The 27661-nt window shown below is 40.5% G+C and overlaps 1 protein-coding gene across 11 annotated transcripts in view; it reads left to right on the top strand.

Annotated features, from left to right (window-relative positions):
• The window catches only part of Plekha5 (pleckstrin homology domain containing A5), a 107832-nt gene that overhangs the window by 8813 nt on the left and 71358 nt on the right, over positions 1-27661 (top strand). For 7 of the 11 annotated variants that reach the window (XM_029555445.1, XM_029555443.1, XM_029555441.1 and 4 more), the window contains exons 5-9: positions 5811-5911; positions 9786-9901; positions 10179-10196; positions 15445-15912; positions 24278-24740. In XM_029555445.1, the coding sequence (XP_029411305.1) occupies positions 5811-5911; positions 9786-9901; positions 10179-10196; positions 15445-15912; positions 24278-24740 (1166 nt within the window). The remainder of the gene's footprint in view (positions 1-5810; positions 5912-9785; positions 9902-10178; positions 10197-15444; positions 15913-24277; positions 24741-27661) is intronic. The other 4 variants (XM_029555446.1, XM_017802881.2, XM_029555444.1 and 1 more) reach the window with 1 other exon arrangement.

The raw sequence follows: 27661 nt of genomic DNA, 5'->3' as shown, positions 1-27661 counted from the left end.
CTTGTTTTAGGAAGATCAGCTGTTCCTCATTTAGCAGCAGTCAGTTGTCAATATTCCTTTAGATAAGATTGGGGTCTGCTGTTCATTTTCCCAGTTCTATGATGGGTTACTACCTGGGAGTCTTTTGGGCCACCCTGGCCAATAACTCAAAGGAAGGTATCTCCTGTCTGGCTTTGTTTCTTGTTAGGTAGCCTTTAGCTATACATATGAACTCTTAAAAAATTATATTGACCCCTTTAATCTTTGGTTATACTTTCCTTTTGGGTGTTTAAGACACTACAGTTGGCCGACATAAACCAATTTATTTTTACTCTTAAGGTCAGTTGAGGATCTGTTTCTCAGAGGGCACATGAGCTTCGGAGGAGCCTTTGGCTCCTTTCTTTTACTAGTTCCGTCTATGGGAAGATAAGTCAAAGGTCCTGCTCGACCATGGCTGGCTTCACTTGGAAGCATGGAGGAAAAGATTCCTCTGTGTTGACCCTCTTCTTTGTAGACTGGACTCTGGTTTGAGTCCATCTTGTTGGGTCTCCATGGCCTCCTTGATCAAGAGGACAGGTGACCCACCACAGTTACAGGTCATTTTGGGAGATGCTCATAGTCCCCTGGAACTCGTCGACTTAGGAGGGCAAGGAGCAAATCTGTCCTTTATGTCCCTCTCACCAAATTAGTATAGGCCTCAAAGTATGGCTGTTAAACATCCAAGAAGGTTAGTTCTACCAGTCTGGTACTTTTAATTACCATATGCCATGTAGATAAAGCTTGGGCAAAGACCAAAAGCTCTCAGATTAACCTTGCCTAGACATATATTCTTTGATCTAGCTGTATGTATAATTTGTCAGTAGGTTGTTGGACTAATATGGTTCCCTCTGGTTTTTTAAAAACTATCTAGGCATTATTTATCTCTTGTATTGTCTAACCCTTCTACCATGGTTTCCCCATTTAAGGTGCCCCCATTTTTCCTATTTCTCCCTTAATAGTACCCTTCTCCTATGGTCCCATCTCTCTTGAGCTCCTTCTTTCCCTTTATCCCCAAGGTTCCTTGTATAACCCTCCCTTCCCCCTTCCCTTGAAATAACCCCCTTTTTATCCCTATGTGGTTCATTTATATGATGGAGTTTTTAGTCTGCAGTAAAGAAAGATGAAATCATGAAATTTTCAGGTAAATGGATGGAACTAGAAACTGTTATACTAAGTGAACACAGACTTAGGAAAAAAAATAATGTATGTTCTCCCTCATATGTGGATCCTAGCACCAAATCCTGATAAATGAGTATGTATATCCAGACATAACTACAGGAACCAAGATAATGACAAGGAACCAGGGAGGTAAAGGAAAAGAAAGAACCTGAAAGAGAAGAACAGTAGGAAACATGCACTTTTTTTCCTCTCTTACTGATGTTGGATTTCTTCAACCTTGTCCTCCATTCCTGCTGATTCTTTGTCCAGCTTGGTTTTGGTGGAGGTGGTGGTAGTGGTGGTTTCTTTGTTTTTGTTTGTTTGGTTGTTTTTTATTTGTTTCATTGAGATTCTCATTTCCAATAATTTTTGTCCCCCCCAAAAAAGTCTCAACTTCCTTGCAAACTTTTCCCCCTTGCTGTCTTTATCATCCACATTGCTGATTTTTCTCTCTGTTCTCCTGACCTTTTCCTGTCTTACTGACTTGTGTTCTCCAGGCCCTAGATGTAGAATTCATCTGCTTGCCTGTGTCCTCTTTAAGATCATGGATCAATTTTAATCGTAAACATTGGAATTTTCATCAAGCATTTTACCTATTACCTCATCTTTTAATTCAGTCATTGAACTGTTAGGATCCTTTAGGTGATTCTTGCTGCCTTGCTATTCAGAGTTTCTTGTTTGAGTTGTGATTTTCAGATCCTTCAGTTTGATTATCTCTTGGTCTTTCCTGGGAATTTACTTACTGAGCAGCCTCCCCTAAAGAAAGACTGCTTTCGGGTGCTTCCTCTCTTCCCCACGGGGGGCCGGAGCTACACCGGGTTTGGCTCTCTTTCCCTCGCTGTTCTGTCTCTGCCTTGGTGCTTTCAGAGCTCTTCATCTTTCTTTGTTCGGTCTTAGCTCTTAGACCGACTCTTCTCAGTGGGGTCCTGGGAAGGCAGCTTCTAGTCTCCCATCTCACCCAGAAGTCCCCCATTAGCAATTCTTAAATTTATATTTTTTTCTGTGGCAAAATTCTACTGTCACCTATCAAGGCAATATAATGTATGTTAACCTTCTCATTTTGGAACTGCTAGAATGATTTTTATCAATTTACTCGCCAGCAAGCCGTGGTTGAGAAGTACTGCTGAATCAGAATTAACCAAACCTATACAGTTTTATTTTGCCTAGGGACATTAGCCCAGCATCATTTGTGGTGTTGTCTTTAATCAGAGCTAAGCTTACTGTATACCTCCTGAGTGCATTTCCCACTGTCTGAGAAGGTAGGTGTTGTCTCAGGCGTCATCCATGAGCTAGTCATCTGTATTTTCCTCCTCCCTTTTCAGTGTATTCATAGATAGTATAAAACGAGAACAAGAATATGTTTACTATTCTTAAGTGTTTTTGTTTCTAACAGAAAAATTTCATGTCGAACTCAGGTTGCTAGGTTTGCCTAAGTGCTTTTAGCCAGAAATTTTTAACATGTGCTTTAAAATGTAAACCGGGTGTGGTGGTGTGCTAACCCAGCCTTTTTCCAGGCCAACTAGGACTATATATGTATTGAGACTCTGTTCCCAAAAACTTTTTTAAAAGGGAGCTGGAGAGAGACCTCAGTGGCTACGAGCACTTGCTGCTTTTGCAGAGGACCCGGTTCCCAACACCCACATGGCAGCTCGCAGCTATCTGTAACTCCAGTGCCAGGGTATATCCTGTGCCCTCTTCTGGCCTACACAGGCACTACATGTACATAATGCACATACATACATACAAGCAGAACAGTTATACACATTAAAAAATTAAAAATCTTTTTTTAAAAAAGCCAATGAGATGGCTCAGCAGGTAAAATGCTTCACAGATCTGATGAGCCAGCTTCAGTCCCCAGAACACCCCAAAAAGCTGGATAGTGTGGATCACCCAAAACTCCTACAGCAAGAGGAGAGGCTGAGGTGGAGAACTCAGCTGGAAGCTTGCAGGACAGCTCGCCCGGAGTATGCAACTTAGTGGCAGAAACAAGAGAGGCACCCAGCAAGGTGGAAGTAGAGAACTGAGTCCTAAAAGTGTCCTCTGACTCCATGTGCACACCATAGCACATGCACCTGTGCACATACAAAGTTTTTTTAAACTTCTAAAGGAAGAATAAAGCAAAAATGAATTGTTGACTTCAGAAGCCATAGTAAGCATGATCCTTTTTATTATTAGTCACCTCCATCGTATATTCAATATATTTTTCAGTCTTAGATTCTCAGACAGTGGGAATATTAAAAAGAAAATACAGAAAGGGAAGAAGTGTATGAGATTTATATATGGTTTTATATAGTCCATTATTTATTATGCCATACTTAGGGTGTGCTGAGTTGTGTTGTGCTAATGGATTTAACCCTCACCACAGTCTTTTGAGTTAAATCCCATTATCCATAGTTTGATAAATGACAAGACACTGAGCATCAGTAATTTGCCTCAGCTTTCACAACTGGATAGTGCCATGGTGGAGAACACCATGGGAGACCCAGGGAGAGCAGCTATGTGGACAAGCTCCATATGCAGCTTTAGAAAGGTGGTTTTATTGTGGGTTTGAAGACAGTATTTAAGAATAGGAGAACTGGCTCAGCAATTAAGAGCATTGACTGCTCTTACAGAGAACCAGAGTTTGGGTTCCCTCATAGAAGATAACAGCTGTCTATAATTCCAGTTCTGGGGGATCTGGCGCCTTCTTCTGGCCTCCACAGGCTTTTCACGCACATCATGATGCACTTAGGTACATGAAAACACTCAAACACAGAAAAAATAGCAGTTAAGAGCACTGGCTGCTCTTGCCAAGGACCCAAGTTCAAATCCCAGCACCCACAGTGCAGCTAACATCTGTCCATAACTACAGTTCCAGGAGACCCAACACCCTCTATGCCCTCTGCAGGCATTGCGTGACATGGGTAGACTTATGTAGGCATAACACTTGTACACATAAAATAAAAATGAATCAAAAAAATTTAAGGTATTTCATAAAAGTAGCTCTCTGTAGTTTTGTGAGGAGTATGAGGTGTTTTGTTTTGTTTTGTTTTAATAGAGTGTCACTATGTAGCCCTGGCTAGTCTGGAACTTGCTATGTAGACCAGGCTGGCTTCAAACTTACAGAAATCCATCTGCCTTTGCCTCAGGTGCTGGGATTAAAGACATGTGCCACCACCACCACCACCCCAAATGAAGTAACTTTTTACTAAAGATGACTTCATGAGCTGTTTTCCATTGTAATCTTTGTATAAACGGAATTGGATTTAAAATTAGGATGTGAGGGCTGGAGATATGGCTCAGCAGTTAAGAGCACTGGCTGTTTTTCCAGAGGACTCAGATTTGATTCCCAGCATCCACTAGGTGGCTAACAACTATAACTCCAGTTCCAGGGGAATCCAGCACCTTCTTCTGACCTCTATAGACATTGCACAGGTACACTTATATACATTCAGGCAATGCATTCATAACACATAAAATAAAAATAATAAATAATATTTTTTAAAATGCAATAAAGGGGCTGGAGAGATGGTTCAGTGGTTAAGAGCACTGCTCTTGCAGAGGGCCTGGGTTTGATTCTCAGCACGTTCATGACAGCTAACAACTATCTGTGACTCCAGTTCCAGGGGCATCCGATGCTTTCTTCTGATCTCCAGGGCATTGCACAGCATGGGTGCACTTATGTACATGCAAGCAATACACTCATACACATAAAATAATTTAAAAAGTACATAAATTATTTTAAAGTAAAATTAGGATGTGATTCATTCTTTCACATCGTGATGTCCATAATTGATGACTAGCTTTCTTTTCCTTAACCTTTTAGGCTGATTCTGCACTTTAGTGTGTGTGCTCCCCCCGCCCCCCCCAATTACTGAAATGTACCCGAATGAACATAGTAAAAGGAAAAATTTATCCTACTGTTATGTGAGCAGCCGTAGCAATAACCTCTAATTAACGCACAGTTTTTTTCTCCTTTAGAAATTTCACTGTATATTCTAGAAATGAAGGGGAGTTTAAGACTGTTTTGTTTTGAGGTAGAATCTGGGCTGATCCTCTTGCTTCAACTTCCCAAGTGCTAGGATTACAGTCATGTGCCACCTGACCATGTGCCGCCTTGTTTGGCTAGTTTGTGACATTTTTTTAAATAGGCAGCAAGCGTAATAGAGTCATTTCCTATTTGTAGTTCTTTTCATTCATGGGTTCATCAGCCTGGTACATAACTTTGTCAGCTTGTCTTATGAGTGATACGTATCAGCTTTCCCACACATCTCCGCCCCAAGCAGCAATAAATAACAGGAATCTGGGCAGTGTTGCAGTTATGTTGTATCCTTTTTCTAGGTGAAGTGTATATGCTTTGTGGATCTGTAATTCATGACTCAGCTTCAGTATGTATCTCAGTTACCGGCAAAGCAAGCCTAAAGTCTCATAGCTTTTAAGTCGCACAATTTTTATGGCATAGTTGAAAATAGTTTTTCACATATATGTGTTTATTTAACATGTTTTTGTCGTCTGCCACCACTACTCTTAGCACCATCATAGAACTTGGCCATATACTGGGGAAAGGAAGAAAGACAACTGAGGCTTGTTTAGTAGAGGAAGTGACGAAGTTCTTAAGGAAGAAAATTTTAATCACGTGTTCCATTGTCTCTTAGATGAGAAAGAGGAGGGCATTCTGGGAAGCATCTTATTACCTAGTTTCCAGATAGCCATGCTTAGTGCAGAGGACCACATTAACCGCAAATACGCATTCAAGGTAAGAGAGCATACTGTTGGATTCTGTGTTTGAAACTTATAAAACAAATCTTGACCAGTAGATTATTGTAAAAAGATAGTTTCAGATATGGTGATGTTTATATTTAAAGTTTATTAGTTAGTGTTATTGTGGTTGTGCCATAGACTGTTGTCCTTGTCAGGACATGCTAAAATACTCAGGACATGCTAAAATACTCAGGACACTGCCGTCTTCGTGCGTGTTTTCAAGTGGTTCTCTATAAAGCAAGCACAACAGAATGTAGAGAGATGACTGTAGCCTACATGTCTTGGTGATACTTGCACTGCTCTTTCAAGGTCACTCTATGTTTGTGTTTTGTCAGACAAAATTTATAGGAAGAGTATTATGGAAAAGAGCTCTTCAGCATAATATAGTGCATTCATGAATGTATAGGATAATTACAAGGGTAGTCTCAAATCTAAGGGCATTATGGATATCAAATACTTTGCAGAGAATATTAAAGTTGCAGTGCTCAATCTGCCACTGTTAAGCACAAGCCAACTGGTGACCCCTCCTGTGAGCATATCCACCCACTCACCTTTGTGCTATTGCTGGTTGTGAGAGTCTACTTTAATACTGACTTAATAAATTTCTGCTTTTGTCAAAAACCTTGCTGCTTCTTTGCTTTAAGATTATGGTTAAGGGGGCTAGAGAGCTGGCTCAGCACCTAAGAACACAGGCTGTTCTTGCAGAGGACCTGGGTTTGGTTCCCAGCACCCACATGTAGGCTAACAACCATCTGTAACTCCAGTTCCAGGAGATCTGACACCCTCTTCAGGCCTTTGAAGGCATTGCACATCTGTGGTATACTTACATGCACAGAAAACACACACATATATTTTTTTTTAATTTATGATTATGGTTAAAATAAAGGACTTTCTTTTTTCCTGGTCACTTTTTTTTTTTTTTTTTAGCAAGTACAAAAATTATAAAAGGTCTAATGTAAAAATTTCATTTTAAGGGGAAGGGTTCAAATAAAGATAAGATGCTGTTCTTTATCAGTGAAATGTTCTTGCCCTTACATACATGCAGCCAATACACGCATACACCTAAAATAAAAATAATAAAATATTAAGAAACAAAACAAAAAAATGTATCCAGTTTTAAACACCCACTTTTAAAGAACACCCAGAACTGCAACTAATTCATGCATTACGTTATAAATTAATTAATGCTAATTAATGCACTGCATTGTAAACCATGAAGATAAAAGTGGAGGAAGGCTAGGGAGGGTTTCAGCAGATTGAGAGGCAGTATTAGTGCGTAGGCCTGAGGATGAAGGGGAAGAAGCTAAGTGAGGCGGATGCGGTCACCTCATCCTCAGTAGGAAACCTGCAGGTGGGGGTGTTCTGAGATGTGATCAGTTGGAATACTGGTAACTTAAAGAACTTTATTAACTATATATCTAGAACTGTGTAATATCAGCACCCACTTGGCTATAAGTTTAAATGTTTTTATTTGGCTGTAAATTTAGCAAATATTTGTTGAATTTGCTCTGTTTTAAGAACATTTTGCCTAACTCTTAGACTCTGAAAAAACATTGCAATTTAAAATAAAATTCTGCAGTGTTAAAATAGCAACAAGAGTTCTTGTACCTCTGACAATAGTAATTCTGTTTCAACTTCTCTCTTCTGTGGTTTTCCCCTTGAATTTCTGAGCTGCTTTATGACTGCATCTGTTGACTTTGATTCTTCTGCTTATCAACATGGTAAGTAGGAACTTCACTGTTAAACTGAACACAAGCATAGACTATGTTCAGCTAAGTGGGTCTTGATGGCATCCAGTAAATGTTTCCCTTGAACAAATGGCAAGTGTGGGTAGCTTTGCTTGTGTCTGACTCGTGGCCAGAACTGGGTCTTCTTACTGCCAACCTAGGGTTCCCACCACTGATCACGGAGGTGGGCAGTGGTCTTCTCCATTTTTCCAAAACCCCACTCAGAGATCCAATGACATTTTGGTGGTTTAAACATTTTAATAACACAGAACATTTGGGTTTTCTCTTACATTGTTTGCATTTGGTTATCTCATACCTAGCCAAGTGAGATTTGTTAGTTGTCATTATTTTGATGACTGTATTTACTGAATATATATGCATCCTAAAAAAGTGTTTTAACCTAGGCATACCTTTAATCCCAGCACTCAGGAGGCAGAGGCAGGAGGAACTCTTAAGATCGAGGCCAGCCTGGTCAACATAGGGTTCCAGGCCAGCTGGGGCTACAGGGAGACCCTGCCTCAAAAAGACAAGACAAAAAATATGTGTACTTGTCCATGTGTGTGTGTATGTGTATTTTATTTATTTATTTATTTATTTACTTATTTACTTATTTTAATTTTGTGTGTATGAGTTTTATGCCTGCATGTGTGTAAGTGTACCCATATCATGCAGTGCCCATGGAGGACAGAAGAGGGCTTCAGGTCCCCCAGAATGGAACTGAAGTTATAGATGGTTATTAGCTGCCATGTGGGTACTGGGATTCAAACCTGGGCCTTCTGTAAGAACAGCCAGTGCTCTTAACCACTGAGCCATCTCTCCAGCCCCCATGTATGTAGTTTTTTAGAAGTTAATTTGACCCTGTGGATAAAGCAGGTAATAAAATCTTGAAGTACAGTGTTTGGTTCCAGATTTGGTTGCCTCGTTTTTTACTGTTTGGTAGACCAACTACTTAGTACCCTCCTCCTCCCCTTACCAAGGCTGAAATAGCCTTTGTTTTTTGTTTGTTTTGTTTTTGCTTTGTCTTTGAATATCTAATAGGAAGTGACCTACAAGCATCTTTAAATGGAAATCAGGAATGTTCCCTCATTCCTGACCTTGACTTTCTTCCTCCTTCCAGACAACTACTGTTGTGCCTGCCTTTTCATGTCCCATTGGACTTAGGATGAGTGTTCAGTGCTCATCCCTGTGTTGCAGTCTCTCACCATAAAGAAAAACCTACTCATCATTTACATCCCCTCACACCACAGATGCAAACATTTTAACTTTGAAACATGCAAAGAAAACTAATAGGAAATACCATTTTTAATCATTTGTAAATTTAAGTGTAGATATCTATATAATACTTTAACAGGAACACCTTTTAAAGACTAAAGAAATTTCTAACAGATGGGGAAAATGCTTGGCATGGACTTTTCAATTGTGTTGCTGATTGCTCTAAAACTTATCCTTCTTTGTTAATTTTGTTTTCTTTTGTTCTCTTTTCCGTTACAGGGCCTCCACTCTGTAGTTCATACTGTCTTAGAACTCACTGTGTAGTTTGGGTTGGCCTCAAAGTCATGGCAATCCACCTGCTGTAGCCTCCCAAGTGCTGGGATTACAGGCATGACTCCCCATGACTGACTAGAAACATTACTTTTGAATGAAACAAGTATGGATTGCAGTAAATTTAAATTAGTTGAGCTGGGTATGGTGGCGCTTGCCCTTAATCCCACCACTTGGGAGGCAGAGGCAGACAGATCTCTGTGAGTTCAAGGCCAGCCTGGTCTATATAGCGGTTCCAGGCCAGCTGGGGCTACAGGGAAACCCTGTCTCAAAAAGACAAATTAATTAATTAATTAATTAATTAATTAAGTTAGAGTTGAGGAAATGGGACAGGCGTCACAGTTTTATTTTGCACGTATTTCCTAGAGCACATCTTTTTGTACAAGGAGTCTATGCAACTGAAGAAACATGAGAATGATTAGTGCTCCATCCTTTTCCAGATCCGTACTTAGGTTTTTAAAGTCATCTCTGTATCTTACATAAAAACCAAGGCTGCTTTCACTGAAATTTGGTAGTAATGATTTAGGTAAAGACCATTTCTTTCTTCTTCTTTTTCAGAATCCCCTGTTATGATAAAATTATCGTGTCATTTTCAATCAGGCAGCCCATCCAAACATGCGGACCTATTATTTCTGCACTGATACAGGAAAGGAAATGGAGTTGTGGATGAAAGCCATGTTAGATGCTGCCCTGGTACAAACAGAGCCTGTGAAAAGGTAAAGCCTTGTGGGGAGAACGACAGTGGCTCCCACTTTCATTCTACTCCGTGTCCTGCAAGTGCCACCTCATAGTGCATTCCATTTTAATAGTTGTGCAAAGTCGGTTTTCTCTCAGCAGTGTTAGCCCATGCCACATAGTCAGTGAGTCTGCTTTTGTTAAAGATGCCACCTGCTTTTTTATTTCGCCTTTTCTCCCGACTCATTTTTACCTGTCAGTGTACTGAGGTGAATCTAGCATCCTAATATTCAAACTGAATGTTCTTTCTTCTTACAGAATTACCTTTAATTTCCGGTAAGTACTTTTTTTATTATTATCTTAAAGTTACACAGATTTTTGTTCTTCATGAGAGTATTTTTTTAAAGATCCTAAGTCTTAGAATTTATTTTCATGTAGCTAATTTCATTGTGTTTTTACTTTGTATTTATATTTTGGAAATAAATAAATAACAAAAAGAAATTTTATTTCATTAGCATTTTCTGGTCAGTTTTAATAATTTAATGATGAACAACTCTAGACAATAGTTCATAAAACATTTATATTCTTTTCTAAATATATTTGCTGCTTTTTTTTTTCTCTCTGTTTTTAACCCCAGCTAGCCTGGAACTCGCTATGTAGGCCAGGCTATCCTTGATCTCATAGAGATCCACCTGCCTCATATCTCGTGGAGTGCTGGGATTAAAGGCATGCACCACCATGCTTGGCTATGTATCTACTGCCTTCTTTTAAAACTCTAATACTTAACTAAGAGTAATTTGCGTGCTTCCCTATAAGAAGAAACTGTCGTGTTAATATTCCTCAGCTATATTGAGGGATATTAGACTACTTGGCATAGTAATAGACACACATTTTTTTTAACATTTATTTGTGTGTGTGTCCATCCAGAAGATAACTTGCAGAAGCCAGTTTTCTTCCTTACTTTATACTTCATTTCATAAATACAGCGAGATAGTTTGTTTGCTTGATATATAAGTAATAGGCTCCTTCAAATATGCACCAGGACATACCACCTAAAAAAAAAAAACAAAAACTGCCAGGATTTTTTTTTCTTGGGGTGGAGGGTGCTGGTTATTGGACCTCATACTATAAAGTATTCATCCATGAGCTATACTGTTATAGTCTCTTGGAGTGTGTATGCTTAATTATGTTTAAAAAGTAAGTAGCGCCAGGCATGGTGGTGCACGCCTTTAATCACAGCACTCGGAGGCAGAGGCAGGCGAATCTCTGTGAGTTCAAGGCCAGCCTGGTCTACATAGTGAATTCCAGGACAGCTGGGGCTACAGGGAGACCCTGTCTCAAAAAGACCAAAAAAAAAGTAAGTAGCCATGTGTGGTTGGCACTTGCTTTTAGTACCAGCACTGGGGAGGAGAGGCAGAGACAGGTAGATGTTTGTGAGATTGAGGACAGCCTGGTCTACATACAAGTTCCAGGCCATCCAGGGCTTCAGGAGGATCATATCTCAAATAAACAAAAAATCAAAGGAGGGCTGGAGAGAGGGCTATGGGTTAAGAGCACTGACTGCTCTTACAGAAGAACCAGGTTTGGTTTTCAGCGCCTACATGGTGGCTAACAACCATCCCAGTTCCGGGGGGTCCAACGCCCTCTTCTGACATCAAGGGCTTTGTACAACATGAGTGCACTTAGTATACATGCAAACAAAACATTCGTACACATAAAATAAAAATAAATAAATCTAAAAAATTAAAACATAAAAAGTCTTAAGTATGATGTACTTTCTCTGAATAATTTTTATCTCTAGTCACATTGTTTTCATTTGTATAATTTCAGTGTGTTTTCTTTCTCTCTGTGTGTGTGTGTGTGTGTGTGTTTGTGATTGTGTTTGTGTGTTGCTAGGAACTTAGCCCATGGTGTCACACATGCTAGGCAAGCATGCTATCTCTCTCACCAAACTTTATTTCTACCCCTGTATTTTTATTGTCATTTGACAAGCATTAATTATGCATATTACTGTATGTACAGTAATTATACATGTGACACTTCACATGTATACAGTGTGCAATGATCTGATCCGGGTAATTGGCATAGCTATCATCTCAGATTTTGATCATTTCATTGTTCTGGGAACATTCATCTCTGTATTACTTATTTCGAAAAATTATTGTCAATCATAGTTACCTAACTAGAGTACTGAGCATTAGAAATTTCCCCTATCTAGCTGTACCCTTTATGATTGTCTGTCCTCTCTATCTGTCCCTCCGCCATACTCTCCCCCAGCCCTGGTAAGCGCTTTCTATTATCTGCTTCTTGGAGGTCAGGTTATCTATATAAGATGATATGATGGGGGCTAGAGAGTTGGCTCAGTGGTTAAGAGCACTAGCTGCTCTTGCAGAGGACCCAAATTTGATTATGGCATGTGGGACCAGCAGGCTATGCGAACATCAGTGATGTCTGCAGTTCGACTTGGTTTCAATATATTTTATAAAATTTAGAATCACATGTGGGGCTGGTGAGATGGCTCAGTGGTTAAGAGCACTTGCTGCTCTTGCAGAAGACATGGTTTGGTTCCCAGCACCCCCAAGACAGCTAACAACAGTCTGTAACTCCAGTTCACAGGGAAATCTAACACCTTCTGACCTCCAGGGCCATTGCACAACATGGGTGTATTTACATATATGCAGGCAATACACTCATACATAAAATAATAACTAAAAGTACTTTTTAAAAAGAAGATACGATGCTTGTCTTTCTGGGTCATGTTTATTTCACTAACATATTGATCTCCAGAATATCTATGTTGCTACATAAGACAGTTCATCATTTCATCATTCGTGTGTGTGTGTGTGTGTGTGTGTGTGTGTGTGTATGTGATTCATCCACCACTGGTTCACACCTGAGTTGACCTATCTTGGCCTCTGTGAAGATTGTTTGTTATGCCACCATAAGCATGCAAGTGCAGATGTTTCTTGGACATACTGATTTCATTTCCTTTGGGTAGATTCCCAATAGTAGGCTTGCCGGATCATAATGCATTTCTTTTTGTTTCTTTTTTTGAGACAGGATCTCATGCAGCCCACACTGGCCTAAACTGTATTATTGAAGGATGACCTTGAACCCCTGATCCTCCTGATTCCATTTCTCAAATGTGGGGTTATAGGCATATGCCAACACGACCAACTTCTTATAGCAGTTCTATTTCTAGGTGTTTTGTGTTTTTGTCTTTTTGAGACAAGGTCGCCCTGTAGCCACCACTGACCTGGTATTCACTATATAGACCATCAGGTCTCCATTTCAAAATGGCCAAACTAGATTTTCTGTTTCTTTTCTATAATAATTTTAAATATCACTTTTTAAAATTAGATGACAAGTTTATCTTTATTTATGTTACCATAATTTTCTGAGTCATTTTTGTTCCATTTAGAGAAAGTGATTATATGTCTTTATTATGTTTCTTCTATGCTGAATCATGGGGAAAAAAAAACAGGGAAAGCATTGCAGTTCTAGGTTTTTGTTTGTTTATTTTGTTTTTGAAAAATTTATTGAATTTTTATGTATTTCATACAGAATATCTTAACTTTATGGCACCTGCCCATTCCTCCCCCCAACACGATTTTATACATACTGTCATTTGTGTTAAGGCCTATCATGTCAAGTTAGTGTCCCCAGATGCCCCTCAGTGCCCAATTTAGTCGCTCTCAGGCAGTCTGCAAAGGTCTAGACCCCTATTAAAGGGCAGATAACCTAGCCCCGGAGCAGTGGGAGGGGCTTCCCAGTGTAGGGTGTGCGCACAGCTAGATTTGGGGACGCTCACCACCTAGCTCCATGAGGCCGGTTTCAGGCGCTTGCATTCAGCATTAAACAGCCTCTCCCTGAAAACTGAGCAAAGACCATTGACCTTTTGGTATAAATTTCTGGCTAATTTCCTGTTTGAAGAAGGGGCTCCATAGCCTGTCTTTGCAAACCTTTCCAGTGTCTGATTTTGTTTCTGATCTGCGAGCTACACTTCCTATCTAATTTAAATAATATGTGTAGTCTTTAGGTTTACTCTAAGAAGTCACATTTTCCCTTTTCCCTCAATGTCCCTATTCCTAACTTTCTGTAGGTAGCTATATTTCTTCATTTAGAGTTGATGTAGGGGCTGGAGAGATGACTCAGTGGTTAAGAGCATTTGCTGCTCTTATGGAAGGCCCGGGTTCAGTTCCCAGCACCCACATCATGGCTCACAGCTATCTGTAACTCCAAATCCAGGGGTTCAAGGCCCTCCTCTGGCTTTTGCAGGCACCAGCTATGCACATGGTATACATACATACATATGTACAAATAAACATACAGGCAAAACACTCATACACATAAAATTTAAATAAGTTGAATATAGGTGCATGTATGTGAAGATATACATGTGTGTGCTTTCTTCATATCACAAAACTCAGTTACAATACCACACTTAGGGTCTAACAGTAGTTGTATTGCAGTGTACTAAGATGTGGAAGGCTGGCCGCTTCCCCTCTGTTCTTCCTGAATGGGATGGTCTTGGCAGTTTTATGCAGGTTCATAAACTTGGCTGATCTTTTCAGGACCTGGATACAATTGGCTCAGGAAAACAGGCTCGTCAGAAAGACCTAGCTATAGCAGCTGGAATTGAGTAGCAAATTTTCCAGTGCCCAACACTTAGTTAACATTTTCTAATGTTGGGCACTGGGACTCTAATCCAAAAATGCTCAGAGATGAAACAGTGAAGGCCATGAAGACCATGCCAGGTACTGACTAACTCATCTCGTTCTCAGAGCTGCTCTGACTTAGTGGCTAAATTATACTGTTTACAAAAGGGAAATCGAGGCACCATAAGTTTCTGTACCCTACCCAAAGATAGAGCAGGTAGAGGTAGAGGTGCCCATTGGACGAAGGTGGTCCAGCTGTAAGAGCTCCTAAACCATGCTCAGTCTGCAGTGCCTCACACCTATAATCCCAGCACTTAACAGGCAAAGACAGGAGGATCAATTTTAAGTTTTAGACCAGCCTAGGCTACATAGTGACATTGTCTCAAAACAATAAATGAAAGTTTTTATAAATAAAATTTTTTGTAAATACTAATATACTTTAATTAAAAATTTAAAAATAATAAAGCCATACATAGATCCTCTTATATACAGTTAGTCATATGGTTCAACTCTTTCCTGTTGTAGACATTTCCACAGCCAGACTCATGTTTGTCTCGTGATGGTTGAGAACTACATGTTGATTTTAGTTGACTACTACAGTCTTTAAGTGTGGTTTTTGTGGTTTAGGTTTTAAAGAAAAATCACTTTTGCTGTGTTTCCAGATCTCTGGCAAAGGCATACATTACTGCTTATGCTCCTGTAGTTTTTACCTGTCACTGTCTTCTTCTTTCTCTTTTCATACATTCTAGGATTACAGTTGGATGTTAATGCCAACAGCTCTGAGGATTTGGGCCGAACTGTGCTCTGTGACTTCTTGTTGGCTGGTTTGCTTGTTCTCCTGAAGTCAAATTTGTCCTAGGATGAATCTAAGGTATACTACATGTTTACTTTGTATCATTTACTATGATTTTCTTCTCTACTTTCAGAGTGGACAAGATATCAAATGAAAGTGCATCAACTAAAGAAACCAATAACATTCCCAATCACAGAGTTCTAATTAAACCAGAAGTCCAAAACAATCAAAAAAACAAGGAAATAAGCAAGATTGAAGAAAAAAAGGCCTTAGAAGCTGAAAAGTATGGCTTTCAAAAGGATGGTCAAGATAGACCTTTAACAAAAATCAACAGTGTAAAATTGAACTCTCTGCCATCTGAATATGAGAGTGGGTCTGCATGCCTACCTCAGACTATGCACTACAGACCCGTCAATGTGAATAGTTCAGAAAGCAAAACAGTGAATGTCAGCTTGGCAGATATCAGGGGTGGAAATCACCCAAATGTAGGGCCCTTACCCACAGAGGCTGATCGAGTCATTCAAAGAACCAATTCAATGCAGCAGCTGGAGCAGTGGATTAAAATCCAGAAGGGAAGAGGTCTTGAAGAAGAAACCCGGGGGTAAGTGTCTTGTCATTACAGACCCAGCTTCTTGGATGCTATGGTTGGGAGAGGTTGGTCTCAGTTACGATACTGGTTTGAAGTGTGTCTTAGATTTCACAGCTTCCTTACTGTGTCTTGTTATGATCATTTGTAAGTGTTTTCTCTATCTCAGTGTTCTGTTACTAGCCTTGCTGGTAGTAAAAGGTCATCCTTCCTGGCCCATTACAAAGGAAGGCTGAAACTGGAGGGAAGAGACCAAGTTTTAGGGAGATGAAGAAGGAGTCTGTCCTCTCCCCTTCATCCTGTCTTCCCAAACCTTATCTCCTCCTAGAATTCTGAACTATGACTAGCCATGAAGATGTGTCCCAATCCCACCCTGATATAACACTTCCATTAGTAGCCACTCCAGCCTAGTTCACTCAAGGAGCTCCTTAGACAACTGATGTGGGAACTGTGTGTGATGCACATGTGTAACCTCAGCACTTGGGAATAGAGGCAGAAGAATCAGGTGTTCAAGGCCAGCCTGGGCTACATAGTGAAAGCTTGTCCCAAAACAAAACAAAACATCATGATGAGGCTAGGGACATAGGACAGTAGTAGAGTGCATACCCAACGTTTGATGCCTAGCATGACAAAGAAAGGAAAAGGAAGAAAGGTCACTCTGATTTTACAATCTAATGATGTGGAGAGGGGCTAGAGAGATGACTCAGTGCTTGAAAGCATTGACTGCTCTTGCAGAGGACCTGAGTTTGATTCCCAGCACCCACATGGCAGCTAACAACTGTCTGAAACTCCAGTTCTAAGGGACCTGACTCCCTTTTCTGACCTCCACAGCCATTGCAGGACACGGGTGCATTTACTTGCATGTAGGCAGTGCACTCACACACATTAAAAATATGTATGATAAAAAGTAAAATATAAAAATAATAAAATCTTTTTAAAGATGTGAAGAAGTTTCGAAGTGAAGTGAGAAGAAGGGGCATGGCCCTCCATGTGCCTGTGAGTGCGTCTCCACAGAGCAGACTGCACGTGAATGCAGTTTAGAGTCTTATTGGTATAGCAGAAGTGGTTAAAAATCCACGTGAAGATAGATAAATTCATTCCCTGGGGAGGTAGATTCTAAGGGAAAAAACCTGAAAAGTGGCAGGTATGGCAGTACATTCCTGCTGTAACCCCAGCACTCAGGAGGTTAAATGGACAGTTTGAGGCCAGCCAGGCTGCATAGTAAGACCCTGTCTCAACTTTAAACAAAAGGAGAGAGGGCCTAGAAGAAAGAACCTCTAAAGCATGAGAGATAGAGGAGCTTGCAGTATATGCTGAAGAAGCCTCTAGGTGAGAAAATGGTATATTGAGAATTTCATGCACAGAAGGTGTTTTGATCAAATCCATGCCCACTCCCTCCCCTCCAACTCCTCCCATATCGCCCCATCATTTTTTTCTGATAACTTCATGTACTCTTTCTTCTTCTTTGATTTATTTTATTTTATAAAGCTTTTGGCTACTCTAACATTCCCCCCCTCTTTTAAGGATTAAATAAAAGTTGCCAAATATTTTCAACATTTTTGGCCTTTGGAACAGAATATGCTGCTAAGAGGCCCAAGGACATTGTGAGTTTTAGCCAAGAAACTGGCTACTTTTCTTTGGGGTCTTTTTACCCTAACTGCCTAGCCAATTCCTATCTCCTATTCTTATCACACCATCCTCTAAAGGGGTTACCCAAATTGCCAATAGGGAATAGGGACACAGACCGCTCTGGCTTCTTCCATGCTGAACAGGGATACAGGGTGAGGCAACTGGAATACCCCTTCAGTGGGTCTATCTAAAAGACTCCCAAATTGCATAACTCTTATCTGAAGGAGGAAAAGAAAGTCTTGGAATCGTGAATAGGAGATGTGAAGAAGTAAAGGCAAGAGTAACTAGCATTACAAATTCTAGACAGGGAACTAGAAAAAAGTCAGAACAGGGCAATTTTCAAATGTTCACATGAATGAGAGTCCATTGGAATTTCTTGACAAGGGCTTCCAAAAGCATCCCTTTATTGGGTTCCTGCTCATTTTTCTTTTGTCTTCCAAGGCTGCACTCTAGAATGATCGATTCAGGATTTGGTTTCAGGAAAATGGTATATTTCAAAAAAATTTTAATCCGGGTGTGGTGATGCATCCTTGTTAATCCCAGCACTCTGGAGGCGGAGACAAGAGCATTGCCAGGAGTTCAAGGTCAGCCCAAGCTGGTACACAGTGAGTGGTAAACTAGCCAGGGCTACATAATGAAACCCCATCTGAGAAAAGTAAATAAAATTGTTAAAATAAAATTTAGGACTAGAGGTTTAGCTTAGTGGTAGAGCTCTTGTCTGCTACGCACAAGGCATAGATTTGATTCCTAACTTTACAAATCATCAAACTTGGAGCTGGAGAGATGGCTCAGCGGTTAAGAGCACTGACTGCTCTTGCAGAGGACCCAGGTTTGATTCCCAGAACCCACATAGTGGCTACGAACCATCCTTAACTCCAGTTCCAGGAGAATCCGAAGCCCTCTTCTGACCTCCGCAGCACTGCACGACATGGGTGCACTCACATGCATGCAGGCAATACACTCATACACATAAAAATAAGAATAATAAAAAAAAATTTTAAATCAACAAACTTTAGATTTCTAAAAGTATTTATGTTTGTCTACATTAAAATGTGTTACTCCTGAATAGTAGAAACAGAAAGCTGTGACTTCTGTGATGTTTGGCATTTCTAATTGAACGAGGATTGCTGACTGGTGATACTTCTGTGGTGGGTCTTCCCAAGGGAGAGTTGTGAGAAATACTTATTTCAGATCTGTAAATTGGAGGGCTCTATTGTACAATATAGTGATTGAGTTGTAAAAGTATAGTTAAAAATTGGCAAGACAATTTTTTTTTTCTTTTGAGACCATGTAGCCCTGGCTAGCCTAGAACTTTCTATGTAGACCAGGCTAGTCTTGAACTCACAGAGATCCACCTGCGTCTGCCTCCTGAGTGCTGGAGTAAAGGTGTGCAACCTGTCCCTCAAGACAGATTTTTAAATGTCATCATTCCAAAAGTTATGTGCCAAACTGCATATATTAATTAGGTTGATTAGCAATTCCACAGTGCATATATATTTCAGAATATGTTATACACTATGTGTATTTTTGTCAGTTTCTTTAAAATGAAAAAATATATTTGAAAAAAGTGAATAAATGCTCAAATTTGCCAGTTGTCAGGGAATTGCACATTAAAGAAACCATGAGATACTATTTTTCACTTAACATATTGGCCTGTCATATATGTTAATTATTTAATGCATGTATGAGTAAATAAAACGATCCTTTCTTACATTTAAAAGGATATATAGAGAGTAATAAGTCCCTGCAATTTCCATGTTTCTGTCTATGGAGTGTGTTAGTTGGGCCCCTTGATGGAGGTTGATGCTGGCAGTTTCCCTGTGTGTTCCTCTTGAATGAGCAGCAGCAGCCTCTGAAGGCTACTCAGGATCTTTTGAGCTCAGGTTTTCTCTGGGCTCTTCTATCTTTGGGTTCACAGTGATGCCAGTGTCTATGAATGTGGGTAGGTAGTTTCATCTTTTCAGAGGGCTAAAGGCCACTTTGAATCTTGAAAAGCGTCGTCTACATTACTAAATAAGCCTTGCCCTAAGGGGGGAAAAATAGTTGCGTGCTTTTTACTGGTGAAAAGCATGATTATATTCATAGTATGACTGACTTTTTTCACTTTATGAAAGGCTTTCTTTGATTATTAAAGTCCTGATAGGAAGCAGGAGAGGTTTGATATTAGTCAAATGGTAGGTCCTGCCTCTGTGAAGCAAGCTTCAAAGTTTCTTTGTGAGTAGTGGCACTGTTAAACGCATGGTGCCTTAAGCCATTGTTCTGTGTGGCAGAATCGCAGGCCGGAGGCGCTTTTATGGTGCATGACAGGCAGCTGCTGGTGAATTGGGTGCTGAGCCTGATGAAGGAGCTCACGGTGCTTGCTTCTTAGGCTTTCACTAAAAGTGAATCACACTTTGCTTAATTTGAATTTCTTTGGGGCAAAATCACTGAAGTAAATTGTACTTTCTGCAAAACAGGTCTCCAAATGCCAGAAAGTATAGGAGACAGAAATGAATTTACTTGGTAATAACCTGTTTTTCTATAAAAATCCCCCAAAGCTCCAAAGATGGCAGAAATACCCTTCAAACTCCGTAGTCATTAACCCAGCTAACTAGGAAAGTACTGTGCTGTCACTGACCACATGATGAGTTGACAGGTAAAGTTTAATATACCAGTTCACATAATTATGAGTGCTTCAGAGCACTAACAGCTGTTTCTTATAACTTGATTTTCAGAACTATAAATTATACACTAGTTTTTAGGGAGTTTTTAGTGTGTTTTAAACTGGCGATGCACATCCCTTCCTATATGGATTTCCATTATTTCATTAGGTGCTTAATTTACATCCATTCACATGTTAAATGCCCTGTAGTGTTTCTTAAATTTATGACTGAACAAATGAACTAGGGTGCATTATAGTAAGTTGCATTAGTATTAGACGAAGTCTCTTGGGTGGAATCAACTTAGGGTAAATTGCTGTAGTGCTAGGGCAGCAACTTGGATGAAATCAGCCTCCCTGGCTGATATACTGCCTGAGTACATAACCATGAAGCTGCCAGCTCTGGGGTTCTTTCCCCTTATGCTACCAGAGGGCTAGGGAGGAAGGGAGATGAAGCGATAAAAGAGGGTCCAGGAATACACCAGAAGGGAAAGCCATAGTAACTTAGTCCTTCTTCTGGTCATAGAAGAATGTTTGGGTACCTTGCTTCCTCACTCCTCTCCTGGTGATTGACCTAAATGTCAGAGGGCATTTTCTTCAATTTTGTAAGAGCCTTATTTTTGAGAAGAAATACTGAAAATCTGAAAGAGCGACCAGGATGATGGAGATTTTGAAAGAGCGACCAGTGAGATGGTTGAAGGGCTGGGAATATTTCAAATATAAAATAAGGAATATGATCTCAGAGCTCTAGGTAACTTCCTGATCTGTTTCTGGATAAGAAAACAGAACCCTACAAGGCTTCATTGGCCCTTCCACTAGGGTGGGAGCACATTAAAGGTCCAGCATTCTAAGGTTGTGACCGTCCTAGTTTTGGGTGTTGTTTGGGGGTTTGTTGTTTGTTTGTTTGTGTGTATGCCTGGTGTGAAGAAACTGGGGAGGCCAGAGTAGAACATCAGATCCCCTGGAACTGGAGTTAGAGAGTTAGAGGAGGTTGTAAGCTGCCTGACATGGGTGCTGGGAACTGGACTTGGGTCCTCTGGAAAGTAACAAGTGTTCTGAACCAGGGCACCATCTCTCCAGCCCCAATTATTTTCAGTTGATTCATTGAACTAGATGAAAAGTTTGATTATTTTTCCCCTTGAATAATCTACTTGTCTTTGGTAGATTTTTTTTAAATGGTTATTTTGTTTGTTTTATTCGTTTTTAATTTTCATTTAAATTTAAAAGTCTGGAAATTGTTGGCCTGATGAAAACAGGGCTGTCTTTTTATTCTGGTTAGCCCACAGACTTGTTCTGTAGCCCCAGCAATAAATAGGATTACGATGTCTTGGTCTTCCCCCTCTGCCTCACGTGCTCAGAGTTCCAGAAGAGACCTCCTATCCGGTGTCTTAAGTGCTGACTAGGAAAGCAAGAGCGCGGACTTCCCTAACTTCCCTTTTTTAAAAAACACTTATTTGATTCTTTGGTGGCCGGTAGGTTAGGTTTGTTGAAGTCAGAGGACTTCTTGCTGGAGTCATTTTTCTGCCTCTACCATATAGGTTCCCGAGATTAAACTCAGGTCATCAGACATGGCACAAGCACCCTTACCCCCTGAACCACCTCCCTGCCCCAGTTTCTGGTTCTTGCCCAGGTGCATTTTTGGTTTGTGTTTGTTATTTTTTGAGACCTATTTTGTAGACCTGGCTGGCTGGAACTTGCTATGCAGACCAAGCTGACCTTGAGCTCACAGAAATCCTCTGCCTCCTAAATTCTAGGATTATAGGCTTTAGGCCATGATGCCCAGCTTGCTTTTTGTGCTTTGCTTTCCCCCTGCATTGCTGTGTTTTTCTCAGTCACAAAGTGAACGTGTATTCCAGTTGAATGAGACTTTCTCTTTGAATAAAGATAATATTATTTTACACTGCATAGTACCCAGCCATGCAAGGATTTCACTATTTAGTATGCCTTGTGGCCCAAGACACACATCACTCATGATACCAGTTCACAGTGAAGTCTGTTTGAGGGTTTGATTTGTTTGCTTGTTTATTTTTGTTCTATTGTTTGTTATTTTTGTTCGTTTTGTAGCTCTAGTTGGTCTTAAACATGTTGCACTTAGAGTCAGTCTCAGAGTACTGAGATTACAAACGCATGCCTTCACAACCTACCGCAGTGAAAGTTTTTTAAAGTGTTTGTATACTGCTGCCAATAGCAACTTTGGGTCCAGAATCCCTGACAAGACTGGAGAGATAGCTTTGTGGTTAAGAGTGCTTGCTACTCTTGCAAAGGACAGGAGTTCTTTTCCAGAACCCATAGCAAGCCGCTCACAACCCCCTGAAATGCCAGATCCAAGGGATCCAGCATCCTCTAACAGCCTCTGTGGGCACCTGCACAAATGTGGCATTAACTCACACCAGCATACACATAAAGTAAAATAGTAAAATGAAATCTTTGAAAAAAAAAAAAAAGATTAAGAGTGCTCTGGTCAGATTTTCAGCCAGGGATTCAGATTAAGAGCATAGAAAGCAGCTTGCATATCAATTTTCACCCCTTTCTGGCTCATGTAAACATCACCATCTCTAACAATTTTTTAAATATGTATTATTTTTTTATGTGTATGCATGTATTGCCTGCATGTAGGTAAGTGCACCCGTGTCATGCAGTGTCTATGGAGGTCAGAAGAGACTGTCGGATCCCCTGGAACTGGAGTTACAGACAGTTGTTAGCTGCCATGTGAGTGCTAGGATTCGAACCCGGGTCTTCTTCAAGGACAGTCAGTGTTCTGAACTGCTGAGCCATCTCTCCAGCCCCCATCTCTAACAATTTAATACCGAAATAGAAAGCAGCAAAATACTATGCAGTTCTGCAGGCACAATTCCAAAGTATAGTCTGTGGTGAACATACAGCAGTGAACATTGAAAGAAGAGGGCAGGGAGCATGGGCTCATGGGACCCCAGCTTTCCTGCATCTTTGCTTCATTAAGTTATGTTATCGTTGACTTATTTACGATGTAAACTTATACTCCGCAGAACAGTAGTGAGTAGCAGATAGTTTTTTGGTTTGGGGGATTTTTTTTTTTTTTTTTCTTGAGGCAATGAAACAAAGGGGCAGACTCAAGATTAGTTTTTAAATATTCTTATTTATCAATTGAAATATAAACACTATCTACTTTGTTCAAACAAAATTTTGTGACACTAATTTGTCTTGTATAATTGCCATAGATTCTGTTTATATACTGTATTAGATTCACCAAATTGAATGCCATAAAAAGGTTTAAATCTATTAATAATTTATATCTGACAAAGTTTTGTTTGTTGTTTGTTTTTTGAAGCAGGGTCTCCCTACAATCCAGGCTGGCCTCCATCTCACACAGATCCACCTGCCTTTGCCTTCTGAGTGCTGAGTTTAAAGGCATGCATCACCACACCAGGATCATATAATATTTTGACTGACTGACCTTTTTTTATCTCATGCCTTGGGGTTCAAACCCAGGGCCTTGCACATTCCAAGCAAGCGCTCTGCCACGGAACTATGTCCGCAGCCCAATATTTTGATCACTTTAAAAAATAGGTCTGGAACCCCATGGGCATGTTGGTGCATACCTGAAGTCCCAGCACTTGAAAGGCAGAGGGAGGCGGATCTGTGTGAGTTCAAGGCCAGCCTTGTCTACATAGTGAATTCCAGGCCAGCCGGAGACCCTGTTTCAAAAAGACTAGAAAAAAAAGGTCCTGGGCTGGAGAGATGGCTTAGCAGTTAAGAGTACTGGTTGCTCTTGTAGAGGACCAAGGTTCAGTTTCCAGCACCCACAATATGGCTAACAACCATCCATAACTCCAGTTCCACAGGAATTCAATGCCCTTTTCTGACCTCCAGTGGACATTGCACAACATGAGTGCACTTACATACATGCAGGCAATACACTCATACACATAAAATAATAAAATATTCAAAATAGCTACTAATATATATAATAAATATATTTAATATATATTTATATATCATATATAAGTATACACAAGCATATATATATACATATATATGTATACACACACACACACTTGCCAGGAATAAAGACATATAGTGTCATTTGAAATGAAAACAACTCATTTTTTATATTTCAATTTTTTTTTACTTTAGAGTAATTTCCTACCAAACATTGCCAAGAAATATGCCAAGCCACCGAGCCCAGATTGTGGCGCGCTACCCTGAAGGTTACAGAACGCTGCCGAGAAACAGCAAGGCCCGGCCTGAAAGCACGTGCAGCGCTGCCCCTTCCGGCCGTGAGAAGATGGGGCCTGCAGCCGAGGAGAAGCGGCGGTCCATGCGCGATGACACCATGTGGCAGCTCTACGAATGGCAGCAGCGGCAGTTCTACAACAAGCAGAGCACCCTCCCTCGGCACAGCTCCCTGAGCAGTCCCAAAACCATGGTGAACATTTCCGACCAGACCATGCACTCTATTCCCACCTCGCCTTCCCATGGGTCCATAGCTGCTTACCAAGGATACTCCCCTCAGCGGACATACAGGTCAGAAGTGACTTCACCAATTCAGAGAGGAGATGTAACGATAGACCGCAGGCACAGGGCTCACCACCCTAAGGTAAAATGTCTGCCAATTTGTGTCAGCTCATTACTTAATGATGTTGTATTTTCTTTCTAATATACTATTTTAATTTAAGTTAGAAGCAAGCAAATAGGAGGAAAGTAAGCAATTCTTTTATTTATTGTTTGTTCGTTTGTGGTCCTGCACTTCATGTATGCTAGGCAGCTATTTTACACTGAAGTATGTTTTTAGAGCTTTTTAAGACAGAATCTCTGTAAGTTGTCCAGGCTCCTGCCTCAGCCTCCTTAATAACTGAGGTTGTAGGTATGGACCACCACACCCAGCAAAACAGTTCTTCTGAGCAGACACCTCATGTATTCTTCTCTTGATAGCATATCTTATTTTTGTTTTATTTTTTCCCTTGTGTCGAGAATCATGTTGAGAATCAAATGCTAGGCAAGTGCTCTGTCCCCAAACTACATCCCCAGCTTGTGTCCATGTACACGTGTGTGCATGCTGGTGCACACTCCCCTAAGTAGTGTGGAAGGCAGAGGTCAGTGTCGGTGTGTTCCTCCGCTCGCTACCTTATTTTTTTTTTTTTTTTTTTTTTTTTTTCTTTTGGTCTTTTTGAGACAGGGTCTCCCTGTAGCCCTAGCTAGCCTGGAACTCCCTATGTAGACCAGGCTGGCCTCGAACTCACAGAGATCCACTGGCTGGCCAGCCAGCTTCCTATCTCTGCTTCCCAGCTCTGGGATTACAAGTGCCACCACACCTGGCTTTTTTTTGTTGTTTTTTTGTTTTTAACATGGCGACCAGGATTGGACCTATGTCTTCATTCTTACACAGCAGGCACTTGATCCATTGAACCATTCAACAGCCCCCACAGCTATTTTTTATTGGCTCTCTGTGTGCTTGCCAGTTATACCTGCCCCTTACCATATCTGCAAGTTCACTCTGTGGTTCAGCAGGATAGAAGTATTAATTTCACCTTCTCACCAGGTTGTTATGTGGGATTGAGATCACCTTATATACCCAAATTCAGTATTAGAGTCTAAAAATCTTTTTAAATATTTTATTTATTTTATGTGTATGAGTGTATTGCCTAAATGTATATAAGTGTACCTGTGTTGTGCAGTACCCACAGAGGACAGAAGAGGGTGTTGGAAACCCTAGAACTAGAGTTACAGATGGTTGTTAGCCACCATATGGGTGCTGGGAACCAAACCCTGGTCCTCTGCAAGAGCAGCCAATGCTCCTAACTGCTGAGCCATCTCTCCAACCTCAAGTCTAACAATATTTAATGGTGTATATGCATTTTAAAAATAAAATTCCACTAAAGATCATGGTTTGTGTGCTGGGGATCAATTCCAGGGCCTATGCATTCTGGGAAAGGGCTCTGTGACTGAGCTGTACTCACAGCCTCATAGATGATATTTTACTTTGTATCCTAAATTGATTACTTAGTAGATCATCTCAAGTGATCTCTGTGTTTGGTATCGATCAACTCCACATAATGCTAAAGCAGCTGTAGCCTGCTCCCTAAGGTCTGTCAGCTCCTTTTTAATTTCTTGCTTTACACTGTTTGAGATACACCTTCTTATCCTTGCCAGATTGAATGATTCAGTTGTACTAGTCCATGAAGCATTTTCTAGAAATCTCTGTAAACAGGTATTTGCTGGAAATTAATAAATCAATATGAAAGTTTCTTTTGAAGAGAGCCTCACAAAGAAAATACTCAGCCTCAAGCTGAGTAACCATTTAATAATCCCAGCATTTGAGAGAGGAGGTAGGAAGATCAAAAACTGAAGGCCAGCCTGTACTATGTAGCAGAAACCAATTTCATTTAAGACAAAATGCAAAGGAACAAGGACTTAAAAGTTCAGTTTTTGTCACTGTGCATCCAGAGGCTAAATTATAAGTAAAAATAGCAACAATGTAAGATAAATCTTATCTAGCTAATACAACTTGTTATGTTGTTTTAAATGGCTAAATTACATATGCTTGTGTGGTGTCTGATGTTATTGGCCAGAATACGTCATATGCTTCAATGCTGAGTAGGATCTGAGTGTGTTTAGCTCTCCAGTCCCCAGCCAGCGAAGTACTACCCACGAAATGCTCCACCCATGAAGTTCTCCAGCCGCCAAATTGTTCTTCTGTACTATCCTCCTGTCTTCTTCACTGAGGTAGACCAGCAATTCCAGAAGTATAGTCCATGAGACTCTGGAATCTCTATCGATCGATCGATAGGTAGACTGAATATATAAAATTTATAGAGTGAGCATTTACAATCAGTGCTTTTAATTCGTTTTATTACTGCCTTCATTAACAGTACAAAAGCCATGATGAATGGAACTTCTGACACTTAGCATAAGGCAGTGGCTTCAAGCTATACCTAGTGGTCATTGTATGCTTCCCTGTCAAACACTTAGAATGCAAAGATTACTTAGCGGCTTCACTAAATCCCCTTGATTATGAGACCCCTTCTCAAAAAAGAAAAAGAAGCAAATAAAACCGACTAGGCAGGTTGTCTCCTACTGTAATTCCAGAAGTTGGAAGGTAGAGGTTGGGCCTCAGGGGCTCAAGGTCATCCTCAGCTACATAGCAACTTTGAGGCTACCCTGGACCATGTGAGAACTTGTCTCAAAAAATAGGGTTGGGCACCTTATATGCATTTATGAAATTCTCAACAAAGTATTTAAAAAAAATAGGGTTGGGACATTTGATCCCTAGAACCTACATTGAAAAAGCTGGGCTTGTGGCACACACTTGGCTACCCCATTGCTGAGAAAGTAGAGATAGATGGATCCTTGGGGCTCACTGGCCAGGTAGACTAGCTTTATTTGGCAAGTTCCAGGACAGAGAGGTCTTTAGCATAAAAGTAAAAAAGGTGAAACAGAGACAGATGGATCTATGAGATCCACCTAGTCTACATAGCTGGTTCCTAGTCTGCTGGGAGCTACAGAGAGACCAAGTTTCAA

This window comes from Nannospalax galili, unplaced genomic scaffold, assembly GCF_000622305.1.
Source record: "Nannospalax galili isolate Female #2095 unplaced genomic scaffold, S.galili_v1.0 scaffold1526, whole genome shotgun sequence".
Taxonomy (NCBI): domain Eukaryota; kingdom Metazoa; phylum Chordata; class Mammalia; order Rodentia; family Spalacidae; genus Nannospalax; species Nannospalax galili.
This window is presented reverse-complemented; position numbering and strand designations above follow the sequence as displayed.